This window comes from Diabrotica virgifera, chromosome 4 (genome assembly GCF_917563875.1).
Source record: "Diabrotica virgifera virgifera chromosome 4, PGI_DIABVI_V3a".
Lineage (NCBI taxonomy): Eukaryota > Metazoa > Arthropoda > Insecta > Coleoptera > Chrysomelidae > Diabrotica > Diabrotica virgifera.
In genome coordinates this window covers 144537812-144553858 of record NC_065446.1, presented here as the reverse complement: position 1 = coordinate 144553858, position 16047 = coordinate 144537812, and the positions used below count along the sequence as shown (strand labels likewise).

At 32.8% G+C, this 16047-nt stretch overlaps 1 protein-coding gene across 1 annotated transcript; it reads left to right on the top strand.

The window, feature by feature from the left end:
• The first annotated feature begins 12491 nt into the window (after positions 1-12491).
• Positions 12492-13529, top strand: LOC126883679 (hatching enzyme-like). Its single transcript, XM_050649339.1, has one exon. It carries the CDS (start codon positions 12492-12494, stop codon positions 13527-13529), a length of 1038 nt encoding a protein of 345 aa, XP_050505296.1.
• Positions 13530-16047: the final 2518 nt, after the last annotated feature.

Sequence of the window (16047 nt, the reverse complement as noted above, 5' to 3'; positions counted from 1 at the left end):
ATTCTCCCTACCAGGTTTCAATAAAAACAAATTTTTTAAGTTTCTTCCTTTTTCATGTATAATAACAAGTAAATCAATATCTTCGCCAACTATAAACGTATTTGATGTTAGATTTGAATTACTTGTCATTATACCAGTTTCAACAATCAAATAATCTGCATCATCTTGCGCGACTTTTGTCCTGTAATTATTTTTATTAAATTCTTTGCAAAGGAGCTCTATCAATTGTATTTTATTTTTGTCGATATTTAAAAATTTATCTTGAGCTTGATTAATTATTGTATTATAATTGAATCGTACCTCCATACCTAAATTTATATTTTGTCTGCGCAATCTTTCAGTTGACTTAGTGCATTTATTAGAATATCCATCAAACACAATCGTCCCATTAGTATAATTTTTTTTTACAAAGTTTATGTACGTGTTTAATATTTCATTTATTGATGATTGTATATTCCATCGTACTTTGTGTAATAAAAAACCACCATCGATGACAAAAGAATCATTTTGAGTTGCTTTAAAGTCTGTCATTTTATTAAAATTGGAATAAAATAAAGATTTTTGAGTTTTTCGAAAGCCTGCATCATCAAAGAGAGACATTGGGTATGTACTCAATTCAAATTTAAGAAATTTTTTCATATCATCTTTTGTCTCAACAGCTAAAGCAGCTCTTTGAAAAATAGCTGCAGGATCCACATTCGCAATTTTATCGCCAATTTGAACTACTGAATTAACTGCTAAAGAAAGTACTTTATGTTTTCTTGGGAAAACAACTTTGTCTAAAGATGTACCAATAATTTTTTGCATAGCAGCATATCCAATCTCTAATGCATTATGACAGTTGATCGTTTCATCCCCAACAATTCCAGTGCTTATAGATAAAATGGTTTCAGTCTTTGGAAATGGATTATGATTTTGAAAATAAATATTCAACTGTTCTAAATCAGTTTCATCTCTATTAATTCGAGCACTACTAGCATCTACATGTTGATTAGTAGTGGTATACTTGACATTACAAAATTCTTCCATTTTTTCAGTAACTGCAATTAACACGATGCTAGATAATGTCCATTTATATAAAACACTCTCAGTTTGGCCACGACCATGGGTTATCCCACCACTTACTTTTAGGGACCTCATCAGTACCTGCTCAATGATCATATCTGTCCATGTACCTGTGCGAAACTTATTTTTGCGTCTGATGGTGAAATAACCCTTTCGAGAAAATTGATCAAACTCAGAAGCGTCCATGTGCGTTTCAAGCTGCAGCATGTCCTGCACATATAAATGGGCACTTTTTGCATAGAGATTATGCCCACTAGCATGAAAATAGGGTAGCATTTCTTGGATGCAATTCAAATGTTTATTAAAATTACCAGTTCTTTCAGCCTGTATATACTCTTTAGCTAACTGAACCATATTAAAATACTGTACCCAAAGTTTGGCTGTGGGTCCATTTTTTTTCAAGGATTCCATTTGAAGGGAAAAAGATTTTGTTAAATTTTGTAGTTGAATATCATCCAATATATTTGAATCAGTTTGTTCGTTATCTTTTTCAAGTAAGCCACATAACACTTTTTTATCATTTTCTGATACATCAATAAATGAAAATATAACCTTTGCTAATGCAGCCTGAATTAAAAAATGTGCCCTAATTGCTCTTGCATAAGCATGGCCTGTTAAAGCTTTGATGGCTGAAGCTTCTGCAAGAAGCTCGCAGAAGAGCTCTTTTAACCCACTGCCGGACATTATATCCCCAATTGCTCCCAAATAGGATATGAGAAGGTGAAAACCTCCTAGACGTACAAAAACTTTATTTATTTTATCAAAATTAGGTGTCCCTTTACAACAATTCAAAATTTCAATAGCTTTTTGGTATAACGGTTGATCAAAAGTTACAGCTATGTTTGATTGTTTTTGTGCTACGCATCTTGAATTTGCCTCAACTAATACAGTAAAAATAGTACTATAATCACTTGGAACAGCGTTCACAAATGGAACAGGAATAATTTTAGAAATCTCAAAGTCTTCAATGGTCGTTAATTTTTCCATAAAACTATTCCATCCACCAATTTTTGCACTTCCAGTATATTTTCCCCAAAACCATAGACAATCAGATACAGGCACATGATAATTATATGAAATTTTATTCTCCTTATCTAAGTTTTTGAAAGTAACATTTTTCAGATCTAATTTTTTTGGCTTTTCAAAGTGTTTTAGTGGAATAAAACCAAATTTACCTATGGTTTCGGCTGAAGGTAATTTACGCAATCGAGGGATTGTTCGTTGGCATGAGATAATTGAACCTGGAGTTGCACATATTATACCTCCCATTGAATGAAATGTATTGCGTCCATCAATGGTTGCTGCATTGTGGTCAGCGTTATCGAAAATGCATTGTATGTAGGCATCACCGGTATTATAGTTTTGTGGTTCAGAAACAATAGAAGCTTCAAATAGTAATGTTTCTGAATATGATTTACAAATACCTATATGAGATAAAGAGTCAATTAAATTCTTAGATGCGTGTTTTTTATGTAACATCGCTGAAATGCCCAATAATATTGATGATAAGAAAGAACGAGGTCTTATTGCAAAAATTATAATATGGGCTATAGTCATTATACGTTTCGTCCATTTTTCTATCTCCAATTGAGTGGATGATTTTTTGTTGGTAAGTATAATTGTAGAAAGAAACGATAGTAATGATGCTGGAATATCTGATTTAGCATTTTCCAAGAAAAATTCGGGAGCAGGATAAGATGAAACATCATAATATTTTAATTTGATATCCTGACAAATAATTTCTGCAGCAGTTTTTACCACACGTTCACGTTTTTCAGTGTGATCTTTTTTTTTTTGATTGGTACCATTGATCTGTAAGAATTTTGTTGGTGGCATCTTGAAAAGAAACAATTATATCTTATTTTACTTTTATTACGTTGACTTCATTTCCAAAATATTTTTTTATACTTCTCTTTAGCGATTTCAAATTCTCAATGCTCTCGCCTTTATATTCCCTGAGAATTTCACATACAGAGAATTGACATTCTTCTTCGCTATGGGTACACAAATAATTAACTACATAATCAGCAGCACTCAACTGAGATGTTGGATGACCGTCACCTCCACTAGGTCTATAAACATAAAATTTTTGATAACATTTATCATGATAACGAGCATGCACATCATGTAATAATATGTTATCAATGCGTTGTTTCAATAAATTGTATTCTTTAGCAAGATCATCGGGACATCCAACACTCAATCGTTCAGCTATAAGTATGAGTATACTATTTTTCACTCTGCTATCTTTTTGAATAATATGAACTTGAGAATAGGAATTCGGATTTTTGCTGTGCATTAAAGAATATTTATCAGATGCATCACCTTCGCAAAAAAAGCAATATCTACTAAAATCGAAATTTATCTTCATTTTCATTTCATTGATCAATCCTGTTTCATTCTTCTTTTTATTTCTTGTAGTACATAATGCTGTATTTATTCGAGTTTGGTTAGTGTAATTCGCTTGACAAGAAATGTGTACTGTTACCACCTTACAATTTTGAAGATGTTTATAACGTCTATCTTTACGCTTTTTACTTGCTTTAATGAGATTTAAAATACCTTTTTCTTGTACAGTACGAAAGTTTGAAGTTACCTTTCTATCACACAAGCAACAAATAAGATTTTGATCCATTTTTGAATAAATCTTCCCTAAAAATGTAATACTATGTATTAATACACGCCAGATATTACCTCCGAATTCTATCCTACTGCATGAATTTTAATGAAATTTTGGGAATAGCCTCTACTTATCTTCTAAAGTCTGATCTCGGCTGACGTGCGCTTTTATTTTTGGGGGTGCTTCCTACCCTTTTTGGGGGTGGAAAATTTTTTGGTTTCTGGACGGTTTTCTTTGCGAATGATTTAAAAAATATACATCTAACGAAAATAACTATATATTTGTAGCTTATGAAAAATCAGAGAGAAAAAAAAAAGTTTTGGTGCATGCTTAAATCGGTCTGTTTAACTAAAAATATCAGAGAAATGGTCGATATTAAGGGTGTAATGTTACTAATATCATCTATTGTAGTGCTTGAAAAGACCTTTAAAACGAGCACTGTTAAATGTCGATTACATTCAAACTAAGCGAGATATAGTGCAAAAAATGTATGGCCAATTTATTATTTTAAGATAAAATGCGAGGTATATTTAACCCATCATTCTTCTCTTCTTCTTCTTAACGTGTCCTATGAAGTTCTCTTAACGTCAGCGGTTAACATGGCAAAACTGCCTCTGCCTAGAGCTATTCTATGTAGTTGCTCTGGTTTCTTTCTTCCTGTCCATTCTCTCATATTCTTCAACCAATAGGCCTGTTTTCTACCAATTCCTCTGCGTTGTTCGATTTTACCCATCATAATAAGTTGAAGAATATTATATCGCTCTCTCCTTACTACGTGTAAAATAGGCCATCTTTCTACATTTGATGTTATCAGGCAGCTCGCGAGCAACATTTGCTCTCTTAAGGACTGCTACATTTATAAGCATAGCCGTCCATGGTATTTTTAGTGTACGTCTCTGCAGCCACATTTTAAAAGCCTCTATCAAAGCCTATCAAAAGATAAAAACGTCATAAGATAAAGGGTAGACTTTGTTTCTTGAACTATTCCCTACTTAGAGTGAAACTGTTAAGTAAATTGATAAATTGACGCAGTAGGATGGAATTCCGAGCCAAATACCCTCAATTACTGCACAAATGAACTATTTCCTACATTAAAACGTATGGTTTAAAGTTTAAATTAAATACATCAATCATGTTTACAAAATTATTATCAGTAAGATTTTTTTTACTTGAAATAATAAGTGAGATATCAAGCTTATTTTAATATGGCTTTAATTTATAAAATTTCTAAGATTCTTATTTAATTTTATTTTCATTAAATTTAAAAGAAAATACGTTCAGTTTATCATACAACGGCCTCTTACTCACCAATGTCATAGGTTGTAGCGCTTATCCAATCCAACAAAGACAATAAATAATGTTTCTAATACTGCAATAATAAGAATGTATTAATTTTCGTATAAAACGTGAAATGCGACACTTATTTAATTCATTTTAATATGATATTAATTTGACTAGTTTTTATTTAAAGCGTAAATCTAAATATTATTTTGTTTAAATTTCATTACTTAACTGACAAAAATTATACAATAATTAATAATTATATTGTCTGCATATAGGTACTTATACCTACAATTAAAAGAACAATACTCATATTTATGGAATAAATGTTTAATATTTCATGTTTTAAAATAAAAATATAAATATTTAATGATTACTGATTACTTTACATGTTAATAATATCATACTTTCATTTTCACGTAAACTTTAAATATTCATTTACATACTACACTAATTTTATTATGGAAATAAATTTCAATTTTAATAATAGTATGTAATATAATATTAGTTGATTTCAAAATTAACGATATATTTACTTACCATTAATTATTTGTTTCAATTATTAAATAAGAAAAACACTTAAAGGTTTCAATACTATGCAACAAACTATTCATAAAATTCACCTTTCTACCAAAATATAAATAATATTATGCTTGAAATCACATATACTGTCAATGTCAAAAATGAGCTGCAACGGCCTAACGAATGGTAGCGCGCGAATTCATCTCATTCTGCTACGCCCACTAGTTTTTACTCTTTTAATGGGAACGCAAAATACTCATTGTTCATAGCACTCCTGTTTAAACAATTTTTAATATTTTTTCTTGCTTAACACTTTGTTAGAAACTTTGACTTTTCTTATAAAAGATTGGTTAATTTCAGCTCTTAATGTTGTTAATTAACTTAACAGTGATTTTTTTAAAAAAGGGGTTATCTCAGACCCCAAGGGCCGTAGAACCTTAATTTTTTTTTTAGAAGTTGTGTATTTTAACCAACTTTCCGTATTTTTTATTGCCATTTAATTTGATCTAATTTCTACGGAGTTATTGTAATTGTTTATAAGCCTAAAAAGTGCTATTTATTAACAAATAATTTTGTGTACATAAATGCAAAATTTTTAAACTTTTTTATTCATACATTATTAGTATACATCTTACCGAACAAAATATGCCCCTGATTATTGAGATACATTCAGCTAAATTAACTGGACCAGCCTTAGAAGTTACCTCGTTTTTCAAAAAAATTTAAAAACAAATTCAATTTCGTAAAAACTATTTAACAGATCTAAACCATTTTTTGTACACCAACCAAACACTATAATGCGCTTAAGTTTTGGTATATTTAAACATATTTTAATAGATAATAAAATTGTTATTAACAATATTCAATAACAGCGATTTTGTCGTCCGTTTTGCAATAACTTTTTTGTTTATTAACCGATTTTGATTTAACGTATCTCATTTGATGTATCTTTTTCTTTTGAAAAAGTTACCTGTGGACGTCAAATCTCTAAATAAACAAGTTTTTAAGTTATGAGCAAAAAACTAAGTTTGACGTTTTGATTGTTTATTTAAAAACTGTTCCACTAAAAAATTGATGAATCCCAAGATGGTAGTCTTTTTTATAATATCTCGTACTACACATTTCAACTGTCACAGCTCGTCTTTTCCGTTATGTCGAAAAATGGCTTATTTTTTACTAACTTGATTGGTCTAATATCCCGACGTTGTAGGAAGAAGATAAAAACTGTTGTCGACTCGACTGTAAAAACTCCATCGAAAGACACCCAACAACGCATACTTCCCTCCCACCAGAAAAAATTTACCTTTGTAAGATAAATATATTCTAGAGTTTTTTCCAGTTCGATGTGTAGAGAGGTTATAAAATGTGTGATCTCCGTTCTTCTAGTACTCTTTTTTGTTTTTTTTTGTGGGTTAGCCCCATTTGTTAATTTTCTTCTTTTTAATTCTTAGTGTGCCATCACTTTAGGTATTCAGGCTTATTATCGTCACTTATAAAAATAGAGATCTAAACTAGTCTGCACATATTTTTTTGGCAATGGTTTAGTTTTTATTAGTTCACCCATCTGTTTTTTATGTCATCTAAGCGAATCGGTCGTTTGAGAAACCCGATATGTTCAAAAATCAGTTTTTTGCTAACCTTAGACGTAGAGTCGTATATTTCAAAAGAAACCCGAACCTATGTAACATTCTAAACGAAGCTAGAGACTTGAGAAATTTGTATCAAGAGAACCCGGCTATTCCGAGATGTTTTTCACAACATGCTTACATGTGGGATTTTTCAAGAGACCGATTCAATTATTTTCCATACTTTCAGGTTCTATCCCTCAATGCGTATTTGTTATCATGAAAGTATTGAAATATTATCAGTAAAATATTGTGTGTTTAACTTTTAGATAACAACTTCAAAAGGAAACATTGTATTTTCCCACAAAGTTTGTGGGCCTGGAAATATAACGCTACAATTTTTAGCGAGCAGTTTAAGCGTTGGCATTGTCTCGCATCTCCCCCCTCCTCGTCGTCAGTGCCTCCCCCAATCGGTAGGCCTTCTGCCCCGCTCAGGTCAGATCCCCCAATTTGTAGGCCTGCTACCTCGTTCCCCCCACAGTGTACTGCGCCTGTTCCTGTCCCAATTTGTAGGCCTTCTGCCTCGTTCCCCACACAGTCTACTGCGCATTTTCCTGCACCAATCTCCACACCTGCTTCTTTATACGCTGAAGATGAACATTGGGATGATGAATGTCATCATCCCTCATATTTAGAACAGATAAAATACATCGCATTATCAAAGCCAATAATCAGGACGCCCCCTCCAAAATTATCTAAAACGGAGAAAAAAATATTTAGGCATGTGGAGAGAATTCGCCACCAACACATGCCAGAATTAAACAAGTTGCAGTAAGCAACTTGTTTAAGTTTAAGCACCTCTCCTCCTGCCTTTCATTATTCTCCCCCACTCTTCCAAAAATTATTTTTCATTGATATGTATTCTGTATATTTCTAGTATGTCTCTAGTATCTTTTATATACCAATTTCTCCCCACACTCTTCAAAAATTATCTGTCATTCACCCATATGTCCTGCATAACTTCATCGGTGTCGATCGGCTTGTTTTTTCTGATGTGGTGGCTTTTGCTTGTGCCCTGTAGAGTTTTATATCGAGGCCTTCAAACCCTAGAAGAGTCATCATCCATCATAGTTAGGACATATACAATACGTTGCATTATCAAAACCGATCATCAGGACACCCCCTCCAAAATTATCTAAAAACGGAGAAAAATTTTTTTAGGCAGGTGGAGAGAATTCGCCACCAACACGTGCCAGACTTAACAAGTTGTAGTAAGCAACTTGTTTAAGTTTAAGCACCTCTCCTCCTGCCTTTCATTATTCTTCTATGCCACTTCTCCCCCACTCTTCCAAAAAATTATTTTTCATCTATATGTGTTCTGTATGCCTTTAGTATCTTTTCTATGCCAATTTCTCCCCACACTCTTCAAAAATTATCTGTCATTCACCCATATGTCCTGCATAACTCCAGCGGTGGCTTTTGCTTTTGCCCTGTAGAGTTTTATATCGAGGTCCTGCAACCCTAGAAAATGTGGCGAAACTACGTATGCCTGCGAGAAAGAAAAAATAGAGTGAGTTCTCATTACTGATTCATAGCTGTTATTTTTTTTATACTAATTCATATTTGTCTTTACAGTTCTCCCAAGTAGAGTTCTCCCAAGTATTTGACGGCCTATTGGCGAAGAAAGGAGTTCCTCCAAAGAAAAATGATGAGGAGAATAGTCTAAGTAATCTATTAAATGAGAGCCAGCCTGCCAATCCACCACCTAGTGAAATTCAACTCTGGGCGTCATCGGAATCAACTGAGCCATCCACAAGCGGAAAGAATCCAAATAATGAAGTATCAATCGCAAACCAGTTTCAGCCCCAGCAGCCAACAAGACCGAAAAGCAGAGAACATCATCCTGGGAGTAATAAAAAACAGGACACCATTGCCAATTTGGTAGTAAAAATCAAAACAGACGAAGATCTAGATTTTGCCATTTCAAAAGCATTGGACAGAAGGAAGATTGCTCAACAAATTGTAGATGATTTAAGTAGTATAATAAAGGAATCGCAAACGTTGAACCAAAACTATAAGAAGAATCAACAGCAGACACTGGAAATCGATGCAGAGTTAAAAATTGCTGAGCAGAACGTGCAAGCTTTAAAAGCGCAGAGAAAAAAGTTGGTAAATGCCAAAGCAAGTATGCTTCCGAAAATTAAGCGAATGAGGAAATTACTGCTACAGGACACCCACCCCTATAACTGAAAAAGCTTATTTTTTATACCTTAATGTTTGAATAAATTAATTTGTGTATGAGTTGTTATCTTAAAGAAATGTAATTGTTATCTTAAATAAAAACCGAGTTGATGTTAAGAGGGGTGGAACATGTGCTGTAAAGAAGTAGATATAAAAGAATATAACTAATCCAAGTGTGTACAGTAAATGTAATAAAAAATGCATTGCGACCAATGCAGAAAAAATTTCTCTAGTCTAAACCGGCATAAGAGGAAAGTGTGTGGGAAACAAAATATGTGCTCAATTCCAGGTAAAAACGTAGAATAATAGCTTCTGAACCACTAAGTAGAAATGTGAGTAAAATACATCATGCATTTAAAAGCAGAATTGTATCTAATCACGAGGAAAAACTTGACTACAATACTTTTATGGAAAACGTGCAGCCAGCAAATATACAACTTATTGAGCAAGAGATTGAAAAACATGCAACTGTTAAAATAAATATGGAAGTGTTTGCTGTATATGTGATACCCGATAAAGACATAAGTGATATTAAATCAATGAACACTGAAAATAGAATAATAACAATCTCCTCCGATTTAAACAATATTTTTAAAGATTTTACTGATGAGATCTTTAGCAAGGCCAGCGAATTCCAGAAAAAAGAAAGCAATTGAGCTATACAAGAAATGTTATTTTTAGATATTAATATTAATCGATGTGCTCTAATTAGTGGCAAGAAGCACTTGAAATTACCACTTTCTATTATCAGGAAACATGCTGTTCTTAATATTCAGAATAATGACGATGCATGTTTTTTGTGGTGTATTATGGCGGCCCTTTTTCCTAGAGAAAGGAATCCTGTAACTCCAGACTCATACCCTGATTATAAAGAAAACTTAAATGTGGACAACATCGAGGTACTCATGAAGTTAAAAGACATTTCAAAATTTGAAGTGATGAACAATATATCGGTAAACGTGTTTGGACTTTATTTTTACTAGATCTTAGATATGATGCACAGATCTAATTAAAATTAGATAAATTCAGTGATTCAATAAAACAGATAAATTAATAATTTTTTAAAGTACCCTGTGACCAACTTTTAAGTAATCCACGAAATGTATTTATCCAAATTTAGTACACAAAACATTACACAAACGGGAGTATATCCTCGCAAAAGGATATAAACTTTTTTGACAAAAATATACACCTATAAACAAAAAACTTCTACATCACTGCAAAAAACCGACAGCCATTTTAAATCCATCATTTACAGATTCAACAAGTTCAATACTATTGACTGTCCATAGTATTTGGTTATACATACACTGCCAAAATTGTATGTGAATATTGTAATAGGCCAGTATTTTCGACAAAAGTTTTGAATGTGCCATAATTTTTTAAAAATATAAGATTTTCGATAAAAATTGACGACATATTGTTGTGGGTTTGTATAATGTTATTAAAACAGCCAAAGTCCAAAAAGTAATTTTTAAGTTGTTTTAACTTAAAAATCTTTAAATTCATGGATAATACAAGATCCAAAAAATGTGTAGATGTATAATATCAACTTCCTGGTAAAGGTGTACCAGAAAAACAAAGTTAAATTTTTTTTTAAATATTTATTTATGAAGAATAATAAAAACAAATTAGCAATTATATTTAAACATTATTTGCAGTACACAGAAGACAATGATTTATAAACACTACGGAATATAATTTCTTCTCGCATACTGCGCAATGATGTCCAGATATTTCATTATATGTCCCACTAAAATGGCGGCTAACATATGGAGATATTGGTATCCCTTATTTACTTTGGCATAAGGAGTCACCAAGCGAGCTCATTCAAGCAGATTTAGCTATAATGATTCGTTATGCCAAAGTAAATAAGGGGTACCACTATATTCTCGGTGTAATTCATGCTTTTAGTAAATTTGTGTGGACGGAAGCGGTTAAAAGGAAAAATGTACCTAGGTTTAGTAATACCCTGTCTACAGTTTGTGTGACTGTGACGATTATCAATGATACCGTAATCTCTGAGAACTTATGTTAATATTTGGTGGGTGCAGCATTTCGATAGAAGAAAGTATATAACATTTGTAATGCCATTTGTGCAGTAAGGCAATGATAGAAGGCGAAGAAGAAATACTGCAACTATCTTAAATAACTCATATTGTCAATTGAAATTGTCAAATTGATATATACTTCATACCTTCCGTCATTAAAGAAGAAAAATTATATATTGCTCCACGATATTGATATGATATTCAAGTATTATATAAAGGTAAATTTAATTAAGTGTATTTTGCTTGCAGTACTGCATTTTAATAAATAATTTTATTTACTACATACAATTGTTTACGTTTTAATAACATAACCTGAATCTTATGTTTTCTTCTTATTAATTTTTTGAACTATGGCCTTGACAATTATCCAGCACCCAGGACCATATTTTTGACCACGATAATTAAAAGTGCGAATAAAGTTGCAGAGCGTAGAAACCAGGTGTCGCTTTTCCGAACTTGCGCGGTCCCAATATTCCCATCACCAATATGCTATTATATACGTGCTATTTAATATTTTAAAAGTATTCTTCATCAAGATGTTGAATGGGGTAGATGTATTAGTTTTTTTCCTAAGTCTCACATATGTGCTTTGCGCAGATTTCTCTGAAAAAGATGCTATTGTTTATCTAAATAGATATGAACATAATATCGATAATAAAACAGATCTCTCAACTTTTTTGATTAACTTCCAAGAAAGGTATAATTTACCGGTGGATGGATTGCTTAATAATGAAACTATCAAATTTATGCGTCGCCCACGTTGCCAACACAGTGATAACGATTTTATAGCACGTACACCATGGAAGAAACATCACCTGCAATGGTATTTTCCTCAAAGAACGGTTGATGCTCAGAAAGATGCGGAAATGGCTTTTCAGATGTGGCAAAATGTTTCAAACTTAACATTTACAATGGTTACAATTCCAGGTGTGGATCCTCCTGATATTACCATAACTATGGTTAGTAAAACTCATTATTTTAGAAGAAATTGTATGGGTGGTGATGAATGCCCAAAAACAGTAGGTGGAGGTGTTTTAGGGCATTCTTACTTTCCTACTTCCGGCGAAACATGTGTAGAAATCCATTTAGATATAGATCAGTCCTGGCATTTTGGATTCTGTACCCGAAGGACGTACTAGTTTCCTTATGGTATTAGTTCATGAAATCGGACATGCCCTCGGGATAGCTCATAGTGCTACTCCAAATGCTATCATGTATAGTGTCTATGCAGATAAAATTCGTGTTTTACATGATGATGATATAAATGCTGTGCAATATTTATATGGGGGTAATAGTAAATACGCTCCAATCCCACAGTTCACAACCATGCAAATACCAATAAATATCTCAACAACCACAAGACTAGCACCTTCTAGGCAGTCAATCCACCCACACCATACAACGCTTTCTACAACTACAACAACAAGACTAGCACCTTCTAGGCAGTCAATCCACCCACACTATACACCAATAACTACAACGAATGCAACACCGACAAGACATACAACTCGTAAGCAGCTGATCCTCAAAAATTTGTGTGATATTATTCCAGATTTTATGTTTCTAGCCACTGCTCCAGAGTTCTCAAATTATCGATTATATATTGCTCATGACAAATTTATATGGAAACTAGACTTGAATGACATGATTATTCCATCTCAACCAGAACTCCTTATCGATTATATACCTACACAATTACGTCAGTACACTTTACAACACATTTTTCAAACAACAAGCGGTGATTTGGTTACAATTGTGTCTCCAAACAAATATTTCTCAGCATCATTCCCTAGTATTCAATTTATTGATAAGTTTTCACTTAATATACCCAATAAAGCACACATCAATGCTATTTTTCAATCAAATGCTGGGCGATCCTATACTTTTTATAATAATATGTCATATATAGAATTTTCTAATGATTTTCTGAATGAGAGTGGTAGAGGAAAAATAAAAGACCTCTTTCCTGGTATACCTGAAGATATTTCTCTCGCATTCCGATGGACTGATGGTCATATTTACTTTTTCCGTCAAAGTAATTACTATAAATTTAATGAATTTACACGAAAAGTGGTCGCGGGTGGACAATTTAGTTGGAATCTATTTGGAGTGCCTTGTCCAAACGAAAATATCTTATATCAATTAAAGACGCTGCTATCTAAACTTACATCCATATATAGTTAATTGTAAGAAATATGTTCAGTTTATAGATATACCCACATCCTTACAACGATCAAGTTTTATGTATTCTTATGAATTTCCGATTAAAATTAGAAAATGTCGTAAAAATAGCCGAACTTTGCAACTTTTGGGGGTGAAACTAGCATAGTTCACTATTATCTACCTTAGTCTTATGCCCTATATAACTCTACCATATCGAGCCCTAACTACTCTACACGTCATACATGCTCTGTGGGAACAAAAAAATTGTTGTTGAACCACTTGTTTTTTTATCTTCCGCGGCTCCCTACTCAATTTGTAAAAAGGGAACCCAAATGTCCTAACCATTTAAATAATAATAGTGTATGTGCGTTATCTAACGTATTTTATTTGTATGATACTTTTATGATACAATAAAGAATTTTTTGACATTTTGTTTTATTAATAAAAAATAGTACTTTAGTTAACCGCTATAATTGTTATATAAATTTTCCAGTGCAAATCTACATAAACAGCAACTGGATTGAGCAGGAGCTAATCCTTCTTCCTCTGTTCTCCATTCTGGACGATTGAAATGAACAAAACACGGAAGTCGTGTTCGAATTTCAAAATCTTGCACAAATTTCTGGGGTATGAGATGCCAAGACTGAAGTAGATCATATGGATCCACAGATTTTCTGATGTATGATATGGTAAAGTTTTGTAGTTCTGCTTCTGTGAACAGGTACCCTGGTTACCCAGGTTACCCAGGTTACCCTGTGTAACAGGTTTGTGTGGGTGTTGATATTAGTATTGAAGGTATCAGTGATATAATGATAGATACCTATAAACAGTGGATGGTTTACACATAGCGAAAGAACTGTGCGTGTGTTCCAAGTTGACTGATATTTTGCACCTAGGGGGATAATGTATTGAGAGTTGTATGCTAAAACGAGATGATTGCTGGTGTGGACATAATGTATAATTGTATAATAGTTTATGAAAGATTTTAATGTTTATGTTGAGTATTGAATGTGTCAGTGTATTTTATTTTTTAAATCCTATCAGTATGTCGCAATTTAACCAATCAGTAAAATATGTTTTGATTTTTCTATGTCATTTTATTCTATTTACCAAGCACGTGATATATTGCTCCTCTTGTACTTTATCCCGTTTAGGTCTTATAAGCTTAAAGTCTTTATGACATTCAACCATACAATTATCATATTCTACATAGGAGAAAATATAGCAGATAATTCACAAGAACTCGTTATTCTTTAATAATATTAAAGTATACATTCGACCTGTGTATAGTAGACGTAATATGGAGACCTCTGCCTAGTGGTGGTCATCATAAGCTTTATGCTAAATGCCCCATAAAAATATATTCTACACTAGACAAAATATAAGACGTAACTCACAAGAACTCATTATTGTTTAATAATATGGAAGTATACGTTCGATCTGTGTATATAGCGACTTAGCATGGTTAACTAAACTAATTAATATTCACCCTAAATGGGTCCTAGACTAATTATGTCCAGCTTATTGGCCTCTTTTCATTTTGTTGAGATTTAGAGAATAAAATTTCAGACACTTTTCCTGTAACAAAAGGCTTAAGGATGTTCTTTGTCCCCAAATCTATATTCAGGAAGCATTAAGGAGGAGAAAATTCACAGGAATGGAAATAGAACTTGGAATTGGCTGCAATGGAGGAGTCACGAGATAGCCTTTTGATAATTTGTAGATGATTTAAAGATGTAAAAGTTGTGTTAAGTAGTGGATATATCGAAACCGTGTCCCTTTGAAGCCTTTGTGTGTTAGTGATTCGCTTAAATGAAATGAGTATTTTGAATGGGTACAGTTATATTCAAAAAAAAAGGGTACAATTATTAGAAAGGGAAGTTAACGTCATCCTATTTGTGTACAACCGGCTGGGATTTTTGGAGGTTATCAAATGTCATAAGTGATCAAAAATGCAACTCATAGACATCAAAGACGTTTAATTTGATAGAAGGTTTAACGTTACGTACAATAAAAAGTTAATATGCCTCGTCATTTAAGTGAAATTGAAAAGGCTCAAATAATTACGAAAATGGAAGAAGGATGGTCAATTCGTGCGCTAGCAAATTTCTATAATAGAAATTTGAAAACAATCTTCAGAATTAAGCAACGATGGGTCCAACAACAATCATTAAAAAGAAAAGTTGGTTCAGGGCGTTCCAAAGTATCCACTCCTCAACAAGATGCTGTTTTAGTTAAATTCTTAATCCATTTGCGACGTCGAAGGATTCAAGGATTCATACGGGATTTCCTGGTGCCCAACCTACTGTAAGCAGAAGGATCAATGAATCTGAATTAAAAAACCGACCAGCTGCTAAAAAACCATTAGTAACTGTTGAACATCGGCAAGCAAGAGTAATATTTGCACTAAACTATATTTACCGCAACCCACAATTTTGGAACAACGTCATTTTTACTGATGAAAAGACTTTTCAGTCGACCTATAACGGTCAAATCCGTGTTTATCGTCCAGCCAATACTAGGTTTGAAGAACGATATA

Excerpts from the sequence above, each read along its gene's own strand:
- LOC126883679 (XM_050649339.1), top strand. The coding sequence starts at position 12,492 with ATGGTATTAGTTCATGAAATCGGACATGCCCTCGGGATAGCTCATAGT.